The sequence below is a fragment of the Pongo pygmaeus genome, chromosome 11 (genome assembly GCF_028885625.2).
Source record: "Pongo pygmaeus isolate AG05252 chromosome 11, NHGRI_mPonPyg2-v2.0_pri, whole genome shotgun sequence".
NCBI classification, from domain to species: Eukaryota; Metazoa; Chordata; class Mammalia; order Primates; family Hominidae; genus Pongo; species Pongo pygmaeus.
The window spans coordinates 110,043,152-110,070,161 of NC_072384.2; the positions used below are offsets into that span (position 1 = coordinate 110,043,152).

At 33.3% G+C, this 27,010-nt stretch overlaps 1 protein-coding gene across 50 annotated transcripts in view; it reads left to right on the plus strand.

The window, feature by feature from the left end:
• MAP2 (microtubule associated protein 2) overlaps positions 1–27,010 on the plus strand; it is a 308,002-nt gene that overhangs the window by 270,209 nt on the left and 10,783 nt on the right. For 13 of the 50 annotated variants that reach the window (XM_063647868.1, XM_054478037.2, XM_063647864.1 and 10 more), the window contains 6 exons: positions 161–367; positions 539–673; positions 3,901–3,962; positions 8,064–8,234; positions 9,195–9,342; positions 13,513–13,853. In XM_063647868.1, the coding sequence (XP_063503938.1) occupies positions 161–367; positions 539–673; positions 3,901–3,962; positions 8,064–8,234; positions 9,195–9,342; positions 13,513–13,853 (1,064 nt within the window). The remainder of the gene's footprint in view (positions 1–160; positions 368–538; positions 674–3,900; positions 3,963–8,063; positions 8,235–9,194; positions 9,343–13,512; positions 13,854–27,010) is intronic. The other 37 variants (XM_054478052.2, XM_063647894.1, XM_063647896.1 and 34 more) reach the window with 9 other exon arrangements.

The window sequence follows — 27,010 nt, forward strand, 5'->3', positions numbered from 1 at the left end:
AACCTTATGGGAATTTTTTTTCACTTAAACATTTTAAAATACCTCTTTATCTCTTTATTTTGCATTTTGTTAAATATACAAAGAATTTTGTACACTTGTTACTAATGTTTTCACTGTTGTTGTTGTTGTTGTTGTTGTCATGATTTGCTTTGATCCACAGATGATGATAGGAGCATCATGACAGAACAGTTAGAAACTATTCCTAAAGAGGAGAAAGCTGAAAAGGAAGCTCGGAGATCATCTCTTGAGAAACATAGAAAAGAAAAGCCTTTTAAAACCGGGAGAGGCAGAATTTCCACTCCTGAAAGAAAAGTAGCTAAAAAGGAACCTAGCACAGTCTCCAGAGATGAAGTGAGAAGGAAAAAAGGTTCATTTAACAATCACTTCTTTAAAAATGTTTTTGAAGTAATTCATTATTACTTTTTTGCAGAAGAACTGCCTAACAGTGGTAACTAATTATTTATAAAATTTCGTTCGGTTTTGCTCCAAGTATTTATTTTTTCCTGATGGTATGCTTTTTGTGTTTTCTTATTCATAGCAGTTTATAAGAAGGCTGAACTTGCTAAAAAAACAGAAGTTCAGGCCCACTCTCCCTCCAGGAAATTCATTTTAAAACCTGCTATCAAATATACTAGACCAACTCATCTCTCCTGTGTTAAGCGGAAAACCACAGGTGACTGTTCAATTCTGCAATGTGACTGGCAAACATAGACATGTATTTTTTTTTTAAATCTCATCACTGTAGCAGCTTCTTCATTTTGTTTTTCTTCCAAGAATCTCAGCAGTCATGAACAATTTTGCTATTAAGTGTCTTGTATCATTATTTTTTTCCCCCCTCCTTACAGAAAAGGTCATGACCATCTGTTTCTTTGTCATGCTCAGACATAACAGTGCGTGATTGTATCTTGGCATTGTGCTCTAGTGTCACGTTCTGGGGATTCCTATTTTCATTCTGTGTGTTTGGTTAGACAATGGCGATGAATTTAACTGTGGTATGCATTCTCATTATTTTGCTTATTTATCTCTCTCATGCTTAAAACCATAAATATTTGTCCTATTTTCTACATTGTTACTGCCAAATCTGTTACTGATGTTGATGAATTTATTGAAAACCACCAAGAATGTGTAGTGATTTAGATACTGAAAACGAAAAGCAAGCCAGGAAGTGAAATTGTGGTTTGCAAAATTACTATTACTTTGCTTTTGCTGAAAAAAAGAAGATAGAAAACAAAATTTTGTGGTAATTATATCAGATTTTATTCCTCATATCCAAAATTATCAAGATTTTCACTCTACTGAACTACATCTCTTAGCTGACATTTTGTCATGGGGATTTATTAAATATGTTGGATCCAAACTGCTCGACTTTTCTATATACTTTAGTATTCAAAAATTTTAAGCTGAAACTCTTCCTTTTAGGAGGAACTTAAGTTAGAAATAAACTTCGGTTTATTTTTACTTTGCTACCTACTTTTTTTTTTTTTTTTTCTGAGATGGAGTCTCGCTCTGTCACCCAAGCTGAAGTGCAGTGGCGCGACCTTGGCTCACTGAAACTTCCACCTCCTGGGTTCAAGCAGTTCTTTTGCCTCAGCCTCCCGAGTAGCTGGGATTACAGGTGTGCACCCAGCTAATTTTTTTTTTTTTTTTTGTATTTTTAGTAGAGACGGGATTTTACCATCTTGGCCAGGCTGGTTTTGAACTCCTGACCTTGTGATCCACCTGCCTCGGCCTCCCAAAGTGCTGAGATTACAGGCATGAGCCACTGCACCCAGTCTGCTATCTACTTATTACTCTTCTTCAAATACATATTTTTTCCTAAGTTTATAAAACTGGTAAAAGAAAGGAATGAAACATGTTGGAAACCATCATAAAAACCCCTACAAATATCTGTAATGACAACTTTTTTCTAAATTTCAGGGCAAAGTATTTATTTTATATGTTTAATTATACTAGGATAATCTTACCTTACACTGTATTTTATTTTAGCATTTATTAAGTGGCATGCTTGTAGTCTACAAAATGACAGATTGCTAAATCAGAAAAGAATGTTTTTCTTTCCATTGTACATCATCAATGCCTCTATCTAAATCTTCCGATGGTTTTAAAGGTTAAGAGGAACATTAGCCTTTGTGAGAAAGAGAAAATCAAGGTAATTGATGGTTTTATTTTAGCCATTGAAAATTCCAAGTATTTTGTATTTGTGTTCTTCATCTAGAAATCATATCATGTGCTTTCCTTCAAAAACAAGAATCTAAGGCAGGATTTGAAAATAGAAGGCTTGTATATACGCACACCTTGATAAAGCTTCAGGATGAAGAATATTTCTGAAGCTAGGAGTTAGGAATTAACGTGACATACCTCAGTTTATTTTCTCAGGTTTTTAGCTTCATTAAACTTAGAACTTCATTAAACTTAATAGCAAATTAATAGCTTCATTAAACTTAGTAGCAAAATTGCTTGGGCAAGCAGAATCTCTTGATTTAGCATAAAAACTCTATAACCTACCTAGAAGGATGAAAGGTGTCATCAGGATTGTGGAATTTTAGAGAAAATGTAAAATGGTTTAGTAAAGTGTTTACATGTCATTGGTATTCAATTTACCACATTTAAAGTGAATCATGTTTTTATTCATTCTTTGAAAGAAATTTAAAATCTTTGAACTAATTAAGATTTTCCTTTATTCTGGTCTAATGTTAAGATACTTTAGGAGAAAGCATGTATCAGATGCAGGTGTCATTGGTTTGAAGCAAGCTATACATGTCACAAGAATTTGAGTTATAATACAGAGATAGTAGTAAGGCATCGTTTTTACTGCTTCCTTAAAAACAGTGAGTCCTAGAATCTGAAAAATCTCACTAGCTAGTCCTACATGGCATAAAGCATATTGTAGACAGTTATTATGTTTGTGTCAGAACTGTACCTGTCATAAAAATACCTTTTTGGAACTTATTCAGAGGGTTTATAAGGATACATATTTTTTTCTGAGGGTTTCTATTTTATGAATGAAAAATAAGGAGGAATAAACACACAAGCTTGATTATTTTATCTTCTAAGCCCAATTTTCAAACATAGATGGTTTTCCAAACCACAAAGGATTGTTTTAAATCATGAGAGCTAAGCCACCTCAGGTAAGTCATCAACCAAAATGTGCTAGAGATAATGGAGTTTAAAACTGAAACCAGAAGCATAAAACAGCAGCAAGAGAAACAACAGTAACAGATGTGGTAATAATTTCATACAGGAAGTGCATGTGTAGAACATGTTCTGTATTTACCGAACTTAAATTTTCTCTCGTGTTTTCTGTTCTTGACAAGCTATTTTTCTTCCCTTCTCATGTGGCATTTTCACATCAAACAAGTATGTCGTTCATATTGTGAAATGAAGGGATACAAAGGGAAAGGGGTTGGCTGATCATGACAGTTTGAAATGTAAAATGCCGAAATATCAATGGGTATGCCAGTGGCTTCCAGAACAAGAAGAGGGTTTGGAAATCTCTATGAACCCTCTTCTATATATCATGTGAACCCCAGAAACCAATCAATGTTCTTTTTCTTAAATTTTGCAACATTCACATTGCTATTCTGTAACTTCTGTTCTAAAGGATCTATCCTTACGTACTAGTGACTCAAAGATACATTGGTAATCAGTAGAAAAATTATGTGGTGTGCTTACCTGCACTTTGGTAGACAATGGGTTATATTAATTAGCACACACTATTTGTTGGAGCCACATGCTATGTTATTCAGGTTACTTGAGTTATTGAATTCGAGTCTCATAATAAGCAAACTTTTGCTTTGCATTAGTCTGTTGACACAACAGAATATCCTACAGGTATTTAAAACTGCATTTATGAGTTTTTAGCCACTAAGTTTGGGGTTGTTTGTCTTTTATTTTCAACAGCAGCAGGTGGGGAATCAGCTCTGGCTCCCAGTGTATTTAAACAGGCAAAGGACAAAGTCTCTGTGAGTAAAATAAGTTTTTCCTTGTTCTTCATTTGAAGTTCCTTTGGTATTAGCTGTAACATCGGAATAACTTTTGATATTGTTTAGATATTTACTCTTAAAAGTCATTTTAAATAGTTCGCTCACCCAGAAGATTCTCCGTGGCATCCAGGCATGGAAGGATGAACGTCTTCTGGGATGGCATATGATGGTAATTGGTGAGGACACAGCTGGACTGCTTCCTTACTAGTAAGACAAAAACATAGAAAGCAGCACAATGATATGGCAAAAATAAGGAAGTCCAGTTTAGTTACTTTTCATAGAATCAAATTAAACCATATAATCAACAGTAACTGTATTTTATAATACACTTTCATTTTTTTGTTACAAAATAAAAATATGACCAAATGAAGCACTGTACACAAGCAGAAAGAAGTAGAAATCAATTATAATCCTCTTATCATAAAGATAAACACAGCTATCATTTTGATGTAAAATCCTATTTTTTTCTATACATTTATAGGCTTAACAACAAAAATGAGAACACTGTGTATCAATTTTTAAATTAAACAGTAAATGTACTTCCATGTCGTTGAACATTTCGTAAGTTTTAATGACTACGTAATACTGCATTTTATTTCTTTGCAATGATATACTTAATCAATTTCCTATTATTTGACTTTTAGAATTTTTTGTTGGTGTTTTAACAATATTACTGTAGATAACTTTTTGGCTAAGTTCAGTTTGTATGCTGTTTCCTTCAGATAATTTTCTACTAGTGAAATTATTGTTTCAAGAAAAATGTTAATATTTAAAGTTTTTGCTGCATATAGTCAAATTGCCCTCTGGAAAGGTTCTACCCACTTATACATTCTGTATAAGGAGAGTGTTCATATTTATTATTATTACTACATATTTTATATTGTTGTATATTTGCCAAATTATGGAGATGGCATATATTATTTAAACATTTATTTTGGTTGTATTAATGGTGTTTAACTTCTTCATATGTTTATAAATCTTTTCTATTTTTTCTGTGAATTTTATTTTTATATTATTAACTATATTTTAATGACCAAAGCCAACATGAAGTATTTACACTCCTTTATGATTGAAAGAAAAAAATTAAAAGGCTACTAATGAAATCCTAAAATTATAACAAATAATTTGAATGATATTAATTAGTAGCTTATAACAACATTCTGAGACTGAGCAAATACATGTAATATGTAAATCACAATTCTTAGTTTACCCTTCTAAAAAACCAGTAAGATTTTAGACTTCCACTTTTATTTATTACGAAAAGTAGTGATTCATTTCCTATGACAGGCAAATCTTTGATCTTGAACCTGAGGGGTTTTACGTTGATAAAAGATGATACTTGATTTTTATACAAATGTTTCAGATATATTCCTGAACATATGGCAAGCAACAGAATTCATTTATTGCTTTGGTAAATATTAGGCTTTATTATAAACACATTGTGATTTCAAGATTTGTATCTCTTTACCTTCTGTTTCCGAATTAATGATGTATGGTGGTTAGCCGTAGGGCTATGAAACAAATCATGTTCAAATCTTGAACATCTATTAGTTATATGATCCTTTTCTTCCTATTTCTTAATTTTCTAAAAATAAAAGGGAGGGCAAAATTCCTGTATCATGAGTTAGTTATAAAAATTAAATGTAATAATGTTATAAAACAGTATGCAGTATAATGTTTAGAACATAGCATTCATTTAATAAATGGTAATAGTTGTTATTATTTTAATTAACTGAATGGTGGAAGTTTTCAGGAGCAGATACAGAAAATAAGTCTGACCTTTCCTCCTTTAGGTTGACATTATTTGGAACATTTTTAGGAAATTTTTAAGCCCCTTGGTCTTTGAGTAACTCAATAGAATCAGCACTTGGAACAGAACCATAGGCATCATCTGACACAAAACAACCGTTTTTCCTTGTAAATGCCCGTCTTGTCTTTCTGAAGCAAAATTAGCCCTTCATTCTTTCTTTTTTTCTCATTTATTAGTCTTTTTTTCTTCCTAATCCCATATCCTTGTCCTATAAGTTTTCTAAAACCCCGAGTAACTTTTATTTGATTTAGCTCTAATATTCAGTATATCCATCAGAACAGTTCTCTGATTTTTTTTGGTAGTTGTATGCTCTTTTAGATTCACTTTTTTTAACTTAAAATTTTTTTTTCTATGGGTACATATTAGGTGTATATATTTATGGGATGCCTGTGATGATTTTTTAAATTGCTCTTTATTAGGAACCAGACCCACACATAATCCTGCATTTCACGTGGGTTTTTCTGTTGTTTGTTTGTTTAGCATTAATAGTTGTCTTTCTTAACTACAAGCAATCCAATTTATTTTTCTCTTCTATATCACACTTTTGAAATTCACTCTTTTGTGGGTAGGATCAATCAAAAAAGAATGAGTTGTGCTGACCCAATTACACTTCCCACTCAAGATACTGGGTCTATAAAACAAGAAGTGATTTGTACAGTCTGTAAATACTTATGTGTCTGTTGTAGCTACAGAAGTTAAAACTTGAGATAAAAATCTCAGTTTTATCTGTCATTTCTGTAACAGTTAAATCAAATTAATTATTTGAAGATAAGAATCTCCTTGGCTTTGTCATACTTATCTATATTTTTAACAGTCACCCATGAGACATATGGCACGCCGGCATAGCTTTCTCCAAAAGCCATACATCCTTCCCAATTATACTTGCAGACAGTCTCCCCAGGGGCTATCAACCCCTGTAAATTAAGTCGTGATTTTTATTGGCCATCTTTTCAGTCCTGACTTTCCTTTTTAGAATTCATAACACATCATGCAGACTCTAGTCTTTGCATAAAAATGTTATTAGTTCTGTGGTATAACTTAATCCACAGTATGTGTTTTACTTATAAAATGAACTAATTATATATAAACTCTGAAAATTTTCTGTTGAAGTCAATGTAGATTACCTGAAAATAAATTTTCTCAATCTTAAAAATACTTTTTTCATTATTAGGCTTCAAATATACCTTGTTCTAAAGTTCTTGAAACATGATTAAGATATGGATTATATGTACACCTTAAAGGCTGTGTTTATTAAAGGAATAATTCCAGCAGATAGGATATTGAAAGATATTTCCAAATGTGTTATCATTATAAAAATTATGAATTAATTAGAGACTATATACATAGAATCCAAAAAGAATATTTTATATAAATTATCCTTAAATTAGAGAACTATGTATAGAATCATTTTTTAAACAACAAAATTTAAGCACTCAGCATTATTTTTTAAACCAGCAAAAAGAGTTTTGCTAGTCACTTGTAACATTCTTTCTATATTAAGGCTTATTCTATTTTTAAAGAGAGACAGAGACTTGCTTTGGTCTCAGGATTTCACAAAGCTAATTCCTCCATATCTAAGCAATATTACTCTTTCTTCTGTCCTTCTATCTATCCACCCACTCATCATTTATTCAGCAATTATCCACTGGGTCTCTACTGCGTACCAAACATAAACAATCACATTTGGAAGTAAAGAAGAGCAAATAATAAATAATAAACATGGATACCTGTTCTAGACCTGGTTAATAGAAAATAAAATGGTTTAGCATTATTTTTGTGTTTTATTTTTATAACAGATTTTTTATTTTATTTTTAATCAGGGTGTCCATGTGCAGGCTTGTTACAAGGGTATATTACGTGATGCTGAGGTTTGGGCTTATATTGATTCCATCACCCAAATAGTGAACATAGTTCCCAGTAGGAAGTTTTTCAATCCTTCCCTCACTTTTGGAGTCACCAGTGTCTATTGTTGCCATCTTTATGTCTGTGTGTACCCAGTGTTTAGCTCCCACTTATAAATGAGAACATGTGATATTTGGTTTTCTTAGACATTTTTCTATGACTATTATTAAGTTTTGGCTGAAAAGAGCTGTTCAGTGAAAATCTCTTCTCATCTAAGTACACATCTCTATCATTGATTATAACCATTTATCATGTGTTCTTATTAAAAAGACTTTGAGTTTCTTATACGTTTATACTTCTTTTTTATCTTCCTTTTACTTTATAGTTTGGTTTATTTTGTGCTTTTCTTTGTTTTCTTTCATGGCTAGAATTCTACCTTGTCAAAGATTCCTGCTTTACAGGGTAGCACAAAGTCCCCAAGATACAGCTCAGCCTGCCCTAGCACGACTAAAAGGGCTACATTTTCTGACAGTTTATTAATACAGCCCACCTCAGCAGGCTCCACAGACCGTTTGCCATACTCAAAATCAGGGAACAAGGTAAGGCGGCAGGTCAATAAAAGGTGCAGAAAGAAATAGAATTTGGGAGAAGGTTATGTTATAGAACCTAATTCAGGAAATGCATGAAAGCAAATACTTTACTCTGAAGTGTTTGACACATAAACAATAGGCCCTTTTAAAAACAAATACAAATTTAAAATTTTGATAAACAGTATACCTATTTTTTAAATGTAGAAAATATGTATTTTTCTAGATATGCTACCCATTATTAATTTATGGTTTGATTATCTGGTAAAATATCAAATGCAAACTAACAAAACAAAATATATTATATTATATATAATATATAAGAAATAATATTGTACAGTACAATAATAACAAATTACATTGTATAGAGTATAATAGACAATTTAAACTAAACATCATATACATCAGGGTTTAATACTATCTCTGACACCTACCAACTCAATTGTCTTGAAACAGTTACATAAACTCATTAAACTTGTTTCAGCTTTAAAATGTGTGTCATGTTTTGTGGTGAGAATCAAATCATAAAAGGATGTAAACTATAAAGAGTTCCTGTCACATACACACACACGATATGGTAATGGTCATTGCTGGAAATATTATGCATGCAATGAGCTACTCTCAGTCCTTTCTGATTAATAAATTATCATGCTAATGAAGATTTTTCAATAAAATTAGTAATTTGCTGAAGATTGCTTGAGTACATTTATTTTACCAATATTATCATTTAGAACTTGAACTTCACACTCAGTTATTAGAACTCCAAAATAATGTATTTTTATAAAACATCTAGGCAAATATGCACTCTTTCTAAGTTATAAAGTAGAAATGTTTATAAATATGTGAAATCCAGTAGTTTGTATTAAAAGAAATTCATTTATAAGCACAGGAGGAAAATAGCAAAATCAATATCACTTCGTATAAATTAAAGAGTTACAAGAACCCAATGTCCTTTTTGTTTTCTCCAATCAGGATGGAGTAACCAAGAGCCCAGAAAAGCGCTCTTCTCTCCCAAGACCTTCCTCCATTCTTCCTCCTCGGAGAGGTGTGTCAGGAGACAGAGATGAGAATTCCTTCTCTCTCAACAGTTCTATCTCTTCTTCAGCACGGCGGACCACCAGTAGGTTTATTTTGATTTGACTTCCTTTTTGAGCACTTTTTAAATCCTTTAAGTGGAATAGCACTTATATTTATATTTTAATTTGTAAAAATAAAACATGCATTAAGACTAGATTATATTTGCCCTAAGGATCAGAAAATCCAGAATGTAGATGGCCGCAAAATAGCTGTTTGAGTAAAAACAATTGATGGAGGAAATGGTAACATATTACCCTATTATCTAAGACTGATAGAAAGTTATTTCTCTAAGAATATATTTTCCTTTTTGCTTCAAATTTAGAGCAAAAAAGAAAATTCTAAAGAAGTAATCAATGTAGAAACCAAGTCAAGGATTTTAAAAACGTACATCTATAAAAGCTTAACACTTACTAGATTTCCAAGTTGTAAAATCTAACTAGAAAGTCGACAATCAAAACTTAGGATCCTGTTCAACTTGTTAAAAATTTGCATTCCAAATGAGCTATAAATATAGCATGGTCTATGCAATAGTTTCAAATTATCTTGATTGATGGCCCATTCATGAACTGATTGGCAATTATAACAGTTTATATAATGCTCCAATCATTACACACTTATATGTTGCATTGTGGCAAACTATCCAGTAAAGCATGGATTCAAATTACTTCCATAAGTATTTTTCTGTTGCAACCAAAATAGCTACCATTTATTGAGCACATATAGATACTAAACTCTTAAGATACATTTTTTCACTAATTTAATTAGCAAAACTAATGACTATTATAATAATTAATAAACTCAATTCAATCTACTGATGAGAAAACTGACCCTCTAGAGAGGGTAACTTGTCCAGCGCTTCACAGCTCGTAAGTGGTTGAATTTGGTTTTCAGCCTACTGATAACTTCACAACCTGAAATCTTAATGTCTTTTCTACATTTATTGGGAGGAAATAGTACTAGAGAACTGCTCTGTAGAATTATTTGGAGGAGAGTATCTGTGTCATTTAAAAACCATTTTAAAATGGTGGAAATTGCTACCCCTATCACATTATAGTTGACTTCAACACTTATTTTGATAATAATTGGCCCACTTAAATATGACTATTGCCATTTAAACAGTGTTTTTGCCTACAAGAAAAGTGTTTATTATAATAAGAGTAATTGTGTCCAACATTATTTAGTTTCCTAGAGTATTAGCATCCTTTGAAATATGTGTTAAGAACACTGAGATCACAAAAACTCTTTTATCATAGCAAAAATAAATTATTTGAATGAATTAGCAGGAAGGGCATTTAAGATTTAGTACTCTCCAGGGAAGAGACTTTAAATCTCTAGAGTTGAAATTGAACATCATTAATAACCCCAAGGATGTATGAGACAAGACAAAGATACCAAGTACTCTCCAAGGGAACATCTTGAATTATGCTTGTATTTGTTGCTATAAAAGCAAAATGGCACTTTCTCCATAAATCCACTTCAAACCACTGTGTTCTGCCTTTTAAAGTGTATCTATATATGAATTGATTCATTAAATGTTCAGCACCAATTCTATTTTGACTTTTTAAATTTACTGATGTTTACAAGCATTTTGCATTGTATTATTTGATAGTGAACATAACTAACACGTTGATAATTTTAAAACATAGGATCTATTATACCTCTACATACCAATAGCTGAAAGGCATAAAGACGATTCGAAGAGCAAGCACTGTGCCCACTTCTACTTGTGCACCATCCCCTTAATGGTACGCAGGGATGTTCTAACATTTTGTGCAGCTATTGAAAAGATTTGAAGGAAACAATGTTGTGCAGGAAGCTCATCCGCCCAAGAGGAAGGAAATCCATTGTCATTGAGGAGTTGATAAGATAAATAAAAGCACAATTTAATCAAGTAACTTGTAAGGAAATATCTTAAAAGTTGTTTTAGATCTTAGGTTTAACCTCTTCAAGTTCAGAACAAATAAGAAACATTCAAATTTATTGTTTTGATGACAAGAACATATTTATTACAATAAAAATTGATCATATATATTGAACAGCAGTGTTAAGGACTTAATATTTTGTCCTCTTTCTCCAGATGTAACACAAAACCTTCTTTTATGAAGCTTAAAGTGTTTTCTACAAGTATGGAAATGACTCCTTAGAAGTTGAGAAAAAATTATTTCATATAGTAAAAATTCTTATTCACATCCAGAATATTGCTTCAATTCAGTCTCCATGAAGTCAAAAAACCCCTCAGCACACTTTGATGAATTCTGAATTCAATACATCTTATTAAAAAAATCTGTTGTCTACCTACTGTATTCAGCTCACATGAAAGTCACCAGGGCTAGATACAATGGCAAAAAATACAGGGATGATCCTTCTCCCCAGAATATCTGAGCTATTCAAAACTGGTGAAGTAATAGAGAAAACATTCAAGAAAGAAATAATGTTTCTGGAGAAAGTATTCAGACAGACATAGAGACAGACATCTACGTTACAAACTTAGTCCATAACAAACCAGGACATGGAAGTTACAAAATGCCAAGTTGGATGTGGTCGTGTCATCCTAGTCTTGAAATTCTTGTGAAAAGCAATAAAAATCACAGAACACATGCTAATTTCTCACTTTAGACTTCTCATATCCCATTTCATATTATCAATTGAAGAGTCTAACTATCTTCTGCCCTGTGTTAGAAGACCAAAAAGACACAGGGCACTTTCATTTGATAGGTGAAAACTGTTCACTGAAAGAAGTAAAATTGTTCTGTGTTTCTCCAGGAGATAGAACCTATGGCGATGGGTGGATTTACATTTTCCATAGATTACAATTGTCCAAGAAGCTCTCCTGAGCTCACATCTTGTAAATATTTAAGCAAAGATTACATGTCCACTTCTCAGAAAGAACTTCCTATATTTATGATCAATTGCATTAGGTGACCTCTGAGATTCCTTTCACTTCAGTGGCTTTAAAATTATTATATATTTATTCTCTACAAAATTTCAGAAGATTCATTGATTTTTTTACTTAATCAGCAGTAAAAAATGAAAATTATCCCTTTTCTATAAAATATGTTATAAATGAAATTTGCATGCTTAAAAATGTAAATCCTCAGGGGCTAAATATTGTATCTGGCTTAGACGTTAGTAGCATCTGGGTGAGTGAGCCTCAATATTCTCATTTATTAGGAATAATAAGAGCTGCCCCTAACAACTGTATTGTGCATGTTTGTTTGGTTATCAGTTGGTTGGTATTCACATAAGTGCTTTGAAATTTATAAGGTGTTGCATTCTTATTTCTATCATTCTTTCAGAAAAGTATTTGAAATGTCATTCAAAGCACATTCAAAAGATGAAAGAAACATAGTATAGGAAAGTGGGGGGTGGGAATAATAATAATATGAGGCTGAGCTTAACTCGAGGCAAAGAAATGCATCTCAGATCCTGTATAATTAACGGGGTTTTGGATTTAACTCCAAACTGCCAAACTAGTGATGAAAACAGAGGAGAAAACACAATCAGGTATGAGGCTCACTGGGAATATATTGTTGAGACATCCCAAGTTTCTAAGGCAAGAAATAGACTTTTTTTTTGGTTTGAAGCACTGAGTTAATTTTCCTTATGAAAAGAATACATGATATAGCGGTGTCTGACAGCTTCCATAAACACATTTACACCTCATAGTGTTCCTCGATGTAAGGATATAATAATGAAATGCAGATCTTTCTATACAGGCCAAAACTATGTGTCCTAAATACATGGTTCTATATTGTATGTTCACCTGGATCCCAGAATGAATTTACTACATAGAGGAATGAATGTTCTACATATCATTCAAGGAATCTTCAGTAAATATGGGTCTGCATACGACACTAAGTGTAAACTCTTTCCAACTAAAGGCAGACCCATTTGCCTTAATAGTCACACAAGTAGAAAATAGTTTTTGACACATTCATTATGAAAATTAAGGAGAACAAATCAGAAAAAAAAATCAGGTTTTTTTCTTTCTGTTGATAGCAATGCGTGTTGAAAAGAATGCCACCGGGTTATGCACCTGATTTCAGAAACGAGACTCTCAGCTTCTTGAGCACTATGGTGATCATTACAATAACTGTTTCTAAATACCTTAGAAATTAAACATATTATGACTTCTAACAATCTATGGGAAGAGGGATGTTTTGAGGAGAATTGTCTGACTCTGGTTTGGTTTTGGTCTTGCTTGTTAATACAGGGTCAGAGCCAATTCGCAGAGCAGGGAAGAGTGGTACCTCAACACCCACTACCCCTGGGTCTACTGCCATCACTCCTGGCACCCCACCAAGTTATTCTTCACGCACACCAGGCACTCCTGGAACCCCTAGCTATCCCAGGACCCCTCACACACCAGGAACCCCCAAGTCTGCCATCTTGGTGCCGAGTGAGAAGAAGGTCGCCATCATACGTACTCCTCCAAAATCTCCTGCGACTCCCAAGCAGCTTCGGCTTATTAACCAACCACTGCCAGACCTGAAGAATGTCAAATCCAAAATCGGATCAACAGACAACATCAAATACCAGCCTAAAGGGGGGCAGGTAAGAATTGCATGAACACATATTTGCTGCCAGAAATAGTTATTACATTGCCTTCTTCATATTGAAAGCTAACAGTTCTTTAAAGGGAAGCAGATGTGTTAAAGAGCTACTGGTTACAATTTATTGCTAAGAGTTTGGACTTTACATTAGGAAGATAGCCTCTGAAATGTAATGAAAATCACATGACATGCCCATTCCTTCTGTTTATTATTGGGTAAAAATTTTTACCAACTTTTAGTTGATTGACTTTTTTTTTTCTGAATGTATCTCCATTGCTTTGTGTTTTTTAACTTGAGATTAAAGTTATATTTCTGATATAAAATTGAGTTTTCTATTTTAGTTTCTGACCATGATCTCCTTTGGCTATCTTTTAGTGATTCCAATTTTATCTCCTTCTTTCTTCCCCAAGGATTTCCTATGACATTTTCTACCATTTCCTCATGTTTACTCCAAAATAAGGATGTTTCACCGAGTTTCAATTCTGGCTACTATTGCCTAAATGTTGCAAAGGGCAGGTATTCGTGTTGATAATAAAAGACACATGGTTCTGATGAATAAAATTGTAGACTTTGAACTTCTACTCAAGATTAATTGTATTAAATAGAGCTATTAGTAAAGCTTACTTACTAACTCTTTAACTTCAGCTCCCCAGAACAAACATTCATATCTTTTCAAACCAGGGGGTTTTGAGTTCTGTCTTGACCTGAACCTTGCTTATACACTATATGTTTGGACAAAGCAATTAGCCTGGAAGGAAATAATACAAATATTATTTAATACTTATCTCATAATATTGATCTATTCAGGATAGTTTAACTTTTGTCATTGAAGAGATATAAAACAACATCCTTTTTTGAAAGAAAGAAGGACAAAAACAGTAACTTTGTACATAAACAAACTTATAATGCCCTTTCAATATTCCAAGAAAGTCTTTCCTTTTTAATGTCAATATTTTTTTCCGCCACTCTTTTTCTTGTCTCTTGTATTTTGTGCCACTGCTTTCTGGTATCCCTCCTTCATGCCAAAGAAAATCTGTTTTCAGGCAAGTTTAGAAGAAAGATCTTGCCAAAATGTAAAGCTATCAGGCACTCCTACTCACCAATGAAGCAAAAATTCAGTGTTGCTCTTTCATTTAGCAACAAACTTCTTTGCTGTCTCATTATGGCTCTGTTAGGGAAAGCCCAAAGAGTTAAGAAAAATCAACCAATGGAGCAGGAGGGGGAAGGTCAATATGCCCTTTTAGAACAATGATAACATTCTATAATAATAGAGTTGTAGAAAGATACTTTTTCATAGGCAGATGCTATGAAAACTAGAAGCTACAAGAAACATTTTTAAGCAAAAAGTAGAATTAATAAAGCCTATAATTCCTAAAAAAAAAATCAAACTATTCTTGAATTCATCAGAGTTTTGCACATCCAAGAGAAGGAAATATTTTGAGCTTTTTGGAAATATTCAAATGTTGCATCATCTTTATATTTATACATAAATAATTTAAAAGTGTAAGGTGAATAAAATCAATTTAGTACCATTTGAAAAGTTCTGCATTTTAGCCTTGGACAAGCTATCCTCTGAAATAGAGTAACTATTATGTATATTTAAAAATCAGTTCTTTTAAAATATATAATCCCATGTCCTGTTATTCTCCTTAACTAGATGTGGGGTTTACTTAATTATATTCTGGAAAACATTAATACTTAAAATAATTTGTTTCCTCTTAGAATCACAAGAAAATACAAATTATCTCCAAGATATTTTATTAAAACTAAAAAAAAATTAAAAGAGAAAAGTATTATTTTAAGTTGACATAGAAATTTTATAATATATGATTTTCTTCGAAGGACTCCTTAAGAAAGGCAAAAAGAATGGTTTTAGCCTCAGCTTTGCAGGAACCTCTAAGATTCAATTAATCCAAAAAATGTGAAGACATCTGTTTTCTTTTTCTGATTCTTTATCATATCTGGTTTTGAGTATTTTTATGTCTTATTTTAATTGACTTCTATATTTGGTAATTCATAAAATTGATACAAAATATCCTATACTTTTGAGCTGAACTAAAACTTCCTTAGAGATCATGGTGGTTAAGGACTAGTAAATACATATGACACAAAAATTACAGAAAGAACAAAAATAGCTTCAAAATCACAGTGTCATTTGAAGCAAATCTGTTTTTTTCGTCAGGCAAGTGTTAACCTGCTACAAAATTATCCTAGTTCAGCAATGATGACTTTGGAAAAAATCCACAACAGTGGAGTTATGAGGTGAATTTTTGGTAGGAGGTATTTCCTCACCAAGATAAGAAACAGATGAAAGATATTTGCCTTCTATTTTGTGATAGATGGTATAAATTCACTTAAAGGGTAAAATGAATTGGGAAATAATAGCACATTGCAATTGAACTGTCTTTGTAGGAAAACATATCATTCAACACTTCAGCACTATCCCCATAAAAGCCTCCTTACAGTGTATGATCTCAGATACAGGGAGTGAGGAGAGGTTTTTTCCATACTTGTAAAACTGAAGATCTTATAGAATGACTGAAGGAAAAGTATTTTAGGACTTCTTAGAAATTATCAAAAATGACATGTTAAAGACCTTTATTAGATTATTGAGCATCTATACATCCATACTGTTGAATAAATTGAAGCCACTAGCACATTGTTCTCAATTGTAAATTGATTTTCCTAAGGCATTTGAATGGATAGTGGCCAACCCAGAAACATTTAAAAAGACAGAACAAGAGCTATAATTTCTTCACGGGCCAGGTTTTGTAATAGTGATATATGGTCTCTAGGAATTGAGAAAAATATTCATGTAATTCTTATTAAAGAAGATGGGAGTAAAATTAAAGATGTAACTTTAATTCCTCTGCACAGGGTCTATTGTGGTAAAATTTGAAGCAATTAGGTTGTATACAAATGATTTAATTGTGAAAACTTCATTATTGGGGTTTTAAAATTTGTGCAATTGCTAAGAATTGGAAGAGGAAATCTGTAATAAAGATATATGCGTCTTAGGAACTCAACAGCTTTCCAAATTATTTGCCTCCAGTTTGAACATTTATTGCTCTTCGGTAAGTACAGGTTTTGTGCTTACAGCAGCTATCTCTTCTGTTAAGGTCCAATTTCTGTTGGCAGAGGGGCTCAGCTCAGTGAGTCAAATCAATGCCTAATGGAATAGATAAGCTAGCTGAAGATATGAGGAGCTTTACAGAAGGCAATAAAGCTAATCTTTTCAGCTAAAACAAATTCATTCTATTGGAAAGAATATGGGCAATCATGGATTCAGTGTAGATAATTAGCTTGATTGATTTAACTCAAGGCATAGGGAAGACTATCTTATTAAGTGTATTAATTTGAAACTGCTCTATGTAGCTAGCCTCTCAATCTACATTACATCTAAGTTTTAGAATAAATAATGTTAGCTTTTGAAGAACACAGCTGCTTCAGTTAAACAAAGGTAGGAAAACAAGCAATTTCTCTGAACACGTAGCATAAAAAAATTTAGGCAACAACTCAAGGAATAGTGCTTTTTACCTTTTCTATCTAATAATCAGGTTTTAAAATAGTTACTTGGATTTATATAGAATGCTCCTATATGTTTTGACAGATATCTTGTTTTTCTCCATTGGCTTTATGAAGGTGAGTATAAAAAGCACAAGTTGGCCAGGTGCAGTGGCTCATGCCTGTAATCCTAGCACTTTGGGAGGCCAAGGCAGGTGGATCACCTGAGGTCAGGAGTTTGAGACCAGCCTGGCCAACATGGTGAAACCCCGCTCCTACTAAAAATACAAAAAACAAACAAACAAAAATAGCCAGGCATGGTGGCGGACACCTGTAATCCCAGCTACTTGGGAGGCTGAGGCACGAGAATTGCTTGAACCCAGGAGGTGGAGGTTGCAGTGAGCCAAGACCACGCCATTGCACTTCAACCTGGGCAACAAGAATGAAACTCTGTCTCAATAAATAAATAAATAAGTAAGTAAATAAATAAAATTTTTAAAAGGACAAGTTGTATGCCCTTGTAATAATTGAAAGTTACTAAAGAAGTGGTTTCACAGATGTTGTTTTCATTTACTGCTCATTGGATAGAATAGATATTTAGAGCATGATCTCTGCAAGGCCATATCTGTGGATCTGATTGATTGCCTCTAAATTATGTGCTTTTGCTCCATTAACGACTACAGTCAGTCATTTTCAGGTTAGCTAGGCTACAGATGGTGGCATCATCATGCAAGTCACTCCTTTTTAAAGAAAAAACCAGTATTCACCTTTTAAATAAAGAACTTTGTAAAATTTGTCAGCATATTGCTTTCCCAATCAGCATTGCTCTGTCATCTTTTTAAAATTTGTATTTAGATAAATCTATTAAACTAGAACCTGTAAAACATATCATTATATTCTGGAAATAAAGCAATCTTAGTTTCTATATCTCAGTTGTATATGGATCTATTAAACTAAAGGATATTAGATGTCAGAGGTATTCATCTCCTTCTAATCCAACCCTCACATTTTCACAGAGTAAGAAACAGAAGTTCTCACATTACCCGCATCTTGCATATAGGACATTAAATATCACCCTTCCATGGCTGAGCTATGAAGTCAGAGTCTATACTTTGTCTTTAATGAATAATTAGTCACTTATCTGCAAGTATGTAATTTTGTATACCTTAGTCTTTTTTGTTTGCTTAGTGTTCATTTCATAACATGAAAATAAATGGTAATTTTATTTAACAGTGCTTTCCATGCCAAAGGTTTTTTTAATCACGTCAGGATTGAAATTTGAAGCTTCTGAACTTTTATTATATTTTCATGAAATAATTTAATGCAAATAGCATGTTATATTGATACACTATTAAAATACATGTTATATTAATATACTACATTAAATTTGGAAAGGTATGTTGCATTTTTATCATATTTTTTGTTTTCTCCTACAATTGACAAGTTATTTTTTACATAATTCTAAAAACTAAGGTTTTAAAATAGAAGCTAGTTAGCTTTTTAATTTCTATGGATAATATAAAGAATCAATTATGAAATATTATAGTATCAATCTTGGCATCTTAAAAATAACATGGGGAGTTGTCTTCCATTTCTTTGATAATTCCAAAAATACAAAGTTTTACCTTTCCTTACTTGACCATTGATTCAACAAATATTTATTGAGCACCTACTACACCATGCTATGTTCTACATACTGAAATATAACAATGAACAAAACAGACATAGATTTCTTAAATTCTTGCCATCATGGGATTTACATTCTAGGAGGAAAGGTGAGCAAAAAAAAAAAAAAAGTGATATAAGAAAAATATGTAAAAAAGTGCTAAGTATGAAGGAGAAAAATAAAGATAAGAAAGAGGCTCAGGACATGTTAAGAGGAAATTGCATTTCTGATAGGATGGCTAGGAAAGTTCTGAGAAGGAGATATTTGAATAGACGCTCCAAGGAAGTAAAGGAGTAAGCCATTTGGATAACTCGGTAATGAGCCTTTCAGGCAAAGGGAACCACACATCCAAAGACCCTGAGGTAGAAGCAGGCCTAGCATGTTCTAGGAACAACAAGTACATCAGTGTGACTGATGCCACATACATCTCTGAGTATAGAAAGTTTATGCTATTATTACATTATTATTTTTAGTATTATTACATCTATTCAAATAACAGGACTTTCATATTGCTAAACCAAAAATCTAAGAGTCAACTTTTCCTCTCACTTTCTCTCATCCCATATCCTAACCATCTGATTTTGTGCCCTGAATAGCTCTTAAATCTGCCGATTTCACTCAGTCTGCTCTGCACTACCTTAGCGCAGGATACATGATCTCTTGTTGATATTGCCGCAATTGTTATTAATTTTTGGTTTCCCTACATCTGTTGTTTGCTCTATCTGATGTACTCTCTATACCGTAACCAGACTTTCTCACCACATTTTTCATTAAATATTCCATTGTATAATTAGTAATTTAATGTCTATCTTGTTTCACTTACTAGACCATAAGCTCCATGAAGTCAGAGATGAGGTCCATTTTGTCCATAATGTCCCATACATAGTAGGTGCTCAATAAATATGCAATGAAAATCGAATGAATGTATTATGCCATATTCATGGAGAGATGCATTCTTTTAGTGACACTGTTGAATGATTATGAATGTTTTGTGTCATGACAGTTATTATCCAAAGAAACTTTCCATGTTTGTCTAAAACAAGCTTGTCCAACCCGTGGCACTTGGGGCCACATGTGGCACAGGATGACTTTGAATGTGGCCCAACACAAATTCATAAACTTTTTAAAAACATTTTGATATTTTTTGTGATTTTTTTAGCTCATCAGCTATGATTAGTTTTAGTGTATTTTATATGTGGCTCAAGACAATTCTTTTTCTTCCAGTGTGGCCCAGGGAAGCCAAAAGATTGGACACCCCTGATCTAAAAGAATATTGAACTAGGATTTAAGAGCTGAGTTAGTGGTCCAGCTCTTCTATTAAAGTAGTGCATTACCTTAGGTACTGATTTTTTTTTGTCCTTGTTTGTAGACCAGAAGCAACAAAATCATGCTTGTTTTTGTGTATAGCACCATTTCATTTAAATAGACTCTTAAGTCATTTTAAATTCTCACATGCATGGTACTACTTGGAGCATGATAGTAGTTATGCATTACAGTTCATCAAAAAACATTCATTTAGGTATTCTAATAGATTCCATATGTGTCTGTGCCACAAGGGCCAGCTGAAATTGAGTAAAAGAGCAGGGTTTCTGAAATAGAAGACAGGTGGCATAAGGGAAGAAAGAACCATAGAGAGGGAGGAAGAAGGGAATAAAATTAGTAAAATGTAGGATGGAATCTTTTTAAATATATTCTTATAAAGTTTTAGGCATTATCTGTATTAGTCTATTCTCACATTGCTATAAAGAGCTACCCAAGACTAGGTAATTTATGAAGAAAAGAGGTTTAATTGACTCACAGTTCCACAGGCTTAACAGGGTGCGTGACTGAGAGGCCTGAGGAAACTTAAAATCATGGCAGAATACGAACTTTCACTCTCTCTCTCTCCTGCCACCACGTGAAGAAGGTGCCTGCTTTAAGGGAAAGCAGTTCCACACACTTTTAAATCATCAGATCTCATGAGAACTCACTCACCGTCATGAGAACAGCAAGGGGGAAATCCGTCCCCATGATCCAATCTCCTCCCACCAGGTCCCTCCTCCAATTCAACCTGAGATTTGGGCAGGGACACAAATTCAAATCATATTGTTACCCTCGGATTATTTTTAGGCCCTTTAAATGCTAATTACATAGTTTACCTTCAATTTTATATTTAAGAAAATGGATTAATTCTGGAAGCAACTAATAAATTATAGTGAAACAGAATTTTCCCTCATTATATGAAATTATAATGGTTACCACTATGAAGGTCTACTGGGTGCTATTAACATGTAAGCATGTTTATAACATATAAGATGAAGAGAGAAAGATTGCAATGAATCTTTTTGTCATTCACATATTTATTCTTTCATCAAACATTTACTAAGATTGCTGGGCATTGAATGACAAAAGGGGAATGAGAGACAATGAGGCATGGTCTCTGCAATCTAGGCAAAAGGGAGGTTTTTTGTTTTTTGTTTTGTTTCTTGTCCTCCTCTAATGTCTTCCCCTTATTTAATTTTAAGTTTTTTTCCAAGCCATTTCTTCACATCTTCTTAGAGCTACAATAAGGGCTAAATAAGAGGAGTCATAAAATACCCTATGAACTTGTAAAAATACTGTTGGTCAACACAGTATGAAGAAATTTATTACAAGGCTTTTGTTTGTTTTGTTTTGTTTTTCGATATCAAAGTCATCATTATATCAGAGTGAAAGCTCTTGAAGATCAGGACTCTGTCTTTATGTAATAGAATTTTGTAACTATAATTCAAATGTCTTTTGTGGAGTAATGAAAAGGTTTTGAGCTAGGTTGAGTAAATATTAATTTTTAAAAATTATGAGAAAATTACCACTTTGGGTTTGCAAAGTTGAGGCCTGTTGAGCCTTTTTATCTACTGTTCATTCACAAGCCAAACAAAGACATAGGAACTAATGAGGTTATTTTCAGATAACTGAGCAGACTATTTAAAAGTTACTTTCTTCGATGACTTGGTCCACTATTCCTTAGAATTTCTTAAAAATTTAAACAAGAAAAAATTTAATGTCAAAAAATTATAGTACACAAATTTGAAAAAGTTCATTAGCTGTTCATTTTCATGAATCAAAATGACTGTTGTACTCATGGTGTTTCTTCCAGCGCCCATTGAGAGACCATTTACAAATACTTAACAATGGGTCTAGTGACTAAACTCGTTAATGTCTATTCCACTAAAATGTTCTTTCCAAATTCTTCAGCATTATCTATTCACCCCAGAGCTTTTCAGTGTGGTTCTACTTTCTGTGCCATGTGACTCAGCTTGCGTAGGAAAATTGGTCTCTCCAACTTTTCTTTTAGAGTTTTGTGGAACTGTGCATTTTGACATAAACTGTTATTTCTTCCTTAATGTGTATTTAAATATACATATTGTTTATATTGGATATAAAGAATTTTAAAGAAATTATTGTTCAATGTAGGCAGGAATGATTAAAATTCTGATTATAATGTTTGCATACATTTTAACCAGAGTGCAAAGTTTTTAACAGATGAATCTTTGAAGAACATCATGTGTGCCAGAGAACTTTCAATCTTCGGGAATATCTGATGTAGTCATAGTTTGTTTTACTATAGGATATTTGAGGATTTTATAGAGGCTAAATAGTTTTCCTTAAAATGAATATTATGAAATAAAAGATACTTTCGAAAGAGAGAGAAAGTATTTTCATAATGCAAGAACAAAGGAGGGCTTAATTTTATGCCGTCCTGAGAGATGAGGGAAACCCAAAGGAGCAACTTAATCCCCTGCAAGGTTAAAGGGAAGTCAGTTGAGTGCCACTGTTCACTCCCCCTTCTCAAAAGCATTCTTTCTGATACAACTCAGATGGAGGAAGAGAGAAATGGTGTTGCAATCTAGGTTCATACCTAATGGATGCCTGAGGGGATCTAGACAAATCCAAATTATTTGACTTCTAGTCACCCTCCACATCTCACCACGTTGAGCTGATGTGTGGGTCTTTTGATAAAGAGAGCAGTGTCAGAGAGAGTCAATTTAAAAAAAAAATCAAAATCTCATTGCTCAAGAAATTCAAGTTGACATTGTGATGAACGCCTCCAACTTACAAATTGTTTTACCAAAAATTGTATATTAAGAATGTATTTTCTTTCATTTTACATGTTTCTTAGTAAGAGAGTTTTTTTTATCTTGTCTGCAGGCATATCCTGCATTTTCTATTTCAATCCTTTCCTAGAACAACCCTGTTTTAGGGAAACAGGTGTTAATTTATTGAAAGAAACAATTAAATATATGCGGAGAGAGAGAGAGCACCATGGCAGATCACTTCAATTAAACCGTGGTGATAAAATCCAACTAAAGCCACACAAGGAATATCCAGAAAGAAATTACAATATTCTTCTCTAACATAGTGGAAGAATAGAAAGAATTAGTCAAAATTAAAATAAAGCAATTCTAATGAATTTTTTAATGTCATTAACCTATGCTTATACAACTCTTCATGCTATATGACCCTTACGTGAATGGAAAGCCAAATATTTGTGCAAATAAATCACCAATGTTTGCATAAAATTCATGAGACTAAAATCCTTTTTTGCAAGCTCCCACTGGAGGTATTGATTGCACCAAAACTTGAAGAATAATCTGTTACAGACTCAACTTGGAATGAGAGCACCCTAAGGAGAGATAATAACATAAAACACAGGGATGAACCTTAAATGTAAACACAGGCCTTAAAGTATAGAATGTAGCAGAGTCTGGCCAAAATGTAAAGTAACAGAGAAGTCTGAAGAATCAGAATTGCTGAGACCTCTGGCTGCCTCACTAAGAAGTTTTGATGTATTTAATAAGAAATAGGGCGCTTGGGGGAATTTTGAATAGGGGAGAGCTATAGGAAGATGATCTGGTTGATTAATATAATATTTTTCACTTCTACTATGAAGTATGTAGAAAAAAAGATTGTCACACTCTTTCAAATTACACTACTTTGTATTAATAGTGCAACTAAAAATTTGACTTGAAATAGGCCAGGCACGGTGGCTCACGCCTGTAATCCCAGCACTTTGGTAGGCCGAGGCGGGCAGATCACGAGGTCAGGAGATCGAGAGCATCCTGGCTAACACGGTGAAACTTCATCTCTACTAAAAAATACAAAAAATTAGCCAGACATGGTGGTGAGCGCCTGTAGTCCCAGCTACTCAGGAAGCTGAGGCAGGAGAATGGCGTGAACCCGGGAGGCAGAGCTTGCAGTGAACCGATATCGCGCCACTGCCCTCCAGCCTTGGTGACAGAGCGAGACTCGGTCTCAAAAAAAAAAAAAAAAAAAAAAAAAAAAAAATCTTGAAATAAATTGGCAGAGATTGAAATGTGATTTAGAGAAAATTTTGCGCAATTATTATTCAGATTTTTTCCTTCATATCATGAGCACAGAAAATTAGTTTTTTCTTTAAATAGTAGTTATTTTTTTCTAGACAATCTCTAAGATGTTAAAGTAATTTTCCCTTGACATAGGTTTTTAGGAAAACAAATGTTTTTCTAAAACTGAAAATCCCTTCCCAAAGAAGTAAATATTTATTTAGATTTATCCATAGAACCCAGAGTTAAAACTACAACTCTTTGATTTTTATTTTAAACTGATCTGGAATATGGCCTTCTCCTTCACAGCAGCCACATATTTTTCTATTTTATGAAATGGCTTCTGAGGACTGCTGTTATTTGTGGAATGAACTCTAAGATGCTAATTATTTGTAATTGACCCTAGAGATCTTTGGTGTGAAATAATTTGTAATTTTGCTACAGCATAAATGTGAGTCACGCAGAATAGGCGAACATTCAGGTGCAAGTTATCAAGCTAGAGTGTAACTCTTCATGAGCACTAAGTGTCCACTATCCAAAGAGGTTTATGCTTTTTTCTACCCTACCATTAAGTGCGATGGAAAACAAAGGTCTAGAGAGGCCAGTTACATTTATTCTGTCATAATTCACCACATTTTAGATGAAAAAATTATAATATAAAGCTATTGCAATATGGAAATATGTAAAGAAAGTGCCAGTAATGCATGTGAAAGGATAGGATTGCTTCATATTACAAGTTGAGCAGACATAGGTGGAGAAAGTCTACCTGCAAGAGAGGCAAGCAGGTTTTTTTGATAGAATATCTGTGATTTTCTAGAAAATCTGGGTAAAATCAACAGAAGTCAGCTTTTAAGTTGTAGGACTTTAAGATTCTAAATAATCTCTTAATAATGCTGGCAATGTGATCATTTAGGATTGAATCATTTGTTTTGGAAATCATAAAAATGGTCAAACAGTTGATTAAATGTTAATGTCAAACAGATTTATGCAACTGATTTTAGAATTTCCATTTTTGTAACAAGTGAATCAGATTTCATGTTTGGCTTGTGATCACTTGGCAATGAGTCACCAGATTGGTACCCTAATGATCTCTAAGTTAAATTTTTTAAACATAGTATGAAATCCTGTATATTCTCAAGGATTAGTAAAATAGCTCACATCATGTCTGTGTCATTGCCAAAATAATTAGATACTTATTGAGAATCCTTTAAAGTATTATTATTAGAAACAATAAGTCAAAATTATTTGCTTTCTCCCATCCGAGTACTAATCAAGCCCGACCCTGCTTAAATTCCAAGATTAGATGGGAATGGGCACATTTATGGTAATATGACCGTAAATAAAATGATTTGCCTTCAGAAAATAATTTCTCTATGAGGTTTTACATATAATGGTCTTTGTTGGTTTAAAACTATCTCCGTCTTATGTGAAACATTTATAGTGCAACTACACTTATTGTTAGATACAGACTCTGTGAATATCTTCAAGCCTGTTTAAATTGCAACTTTTGTATGCCCTAAAAAGTAGCCCAATCATTCTGTCTTCTGAATTCAAATTTTGACAAGAGGCTCTCCCCGTGGGTTGCTGATGAGAGATATCAATGATATTTCCCTGCAAGGGACAAGCTATCTTGTCAATGTTAGGCATGCACTGTGAATTAAGCTTTGCCTAGTTAAAAATAGTCAAGATTCAATGTGTTTTCGAATTTTTTATTCTTTTTTGGAAATACCAAAAGATGTGGTAATATTCTTGCAGATGGCTGTGTATCTAGGGTAAATTTATTTAGAATTTTTTAATAAGAGGATAAAGTGTCCCCTAAAGCATTGAAAATGTTGTTTTTTTTTCTTTAGCTATTGTAGAGGTGGGGAAGAGAAGAGAGTAGAAGTAGCCAAAGTAAAACAAAATTAACAAATAACAATAACAACAATAACACAAATAAAGCTTTCTTTCCATGCTTACATTGCTTATGTGTCCTCCAAAAGATGCAAGGTTCAAAAGACATATGAAAGAAGTCATGAAAGTTGTAACATTTTACATTAAACCAGAGTAATGAATGTCCTTCCAGATCTGGATCTGCTGTTGTCTTCAAGATGAGTGTTTGACTTCCCAAAAATAGAAATAAAACACCTAACCTCAAATCTGCTGGCCTTAATCAAGGCCTGACCTATGTCTGTATGACCTAGTTACAAGTCAGCTAACCAATGGGCAAGGGTTTTCTTGCCTCTAAAAATGGAAATAATGCTTCCATATGATCATCCATGGAAAATGGCTGCTCTTGAGCAGTTGCCAGAAAGGGGCCTTCAGGAGGTCACTGAACCAAACCTGCAAGGGAATTGTGAAACCCAAAGTTACTTTGTTGACCCTCCTGGGAAACCGGGAGTTCTTACCCTAGGTGAATGAGAACTCTGATGTAGAGCATTCACCATGTGTGAGCCCCATTTGTGCTGTGTGGACCAACAGAACAGTCAAGTGTACGAGGTGATTTATAATTGTGATGGCTGACTCTGATGGGGCGAGGGAATGGCATATCCTCTAGGGTCCTGTGCTGAACAAGATTTAGTATTAATCACTGTTGAACCTTACCTAGAGTGAGCCTGAGTCCCAGTGTTGCTGACAACATTGGTAGCCTCCCCATTACAGATGACTCAAGTTTTATTTTTCAATCCG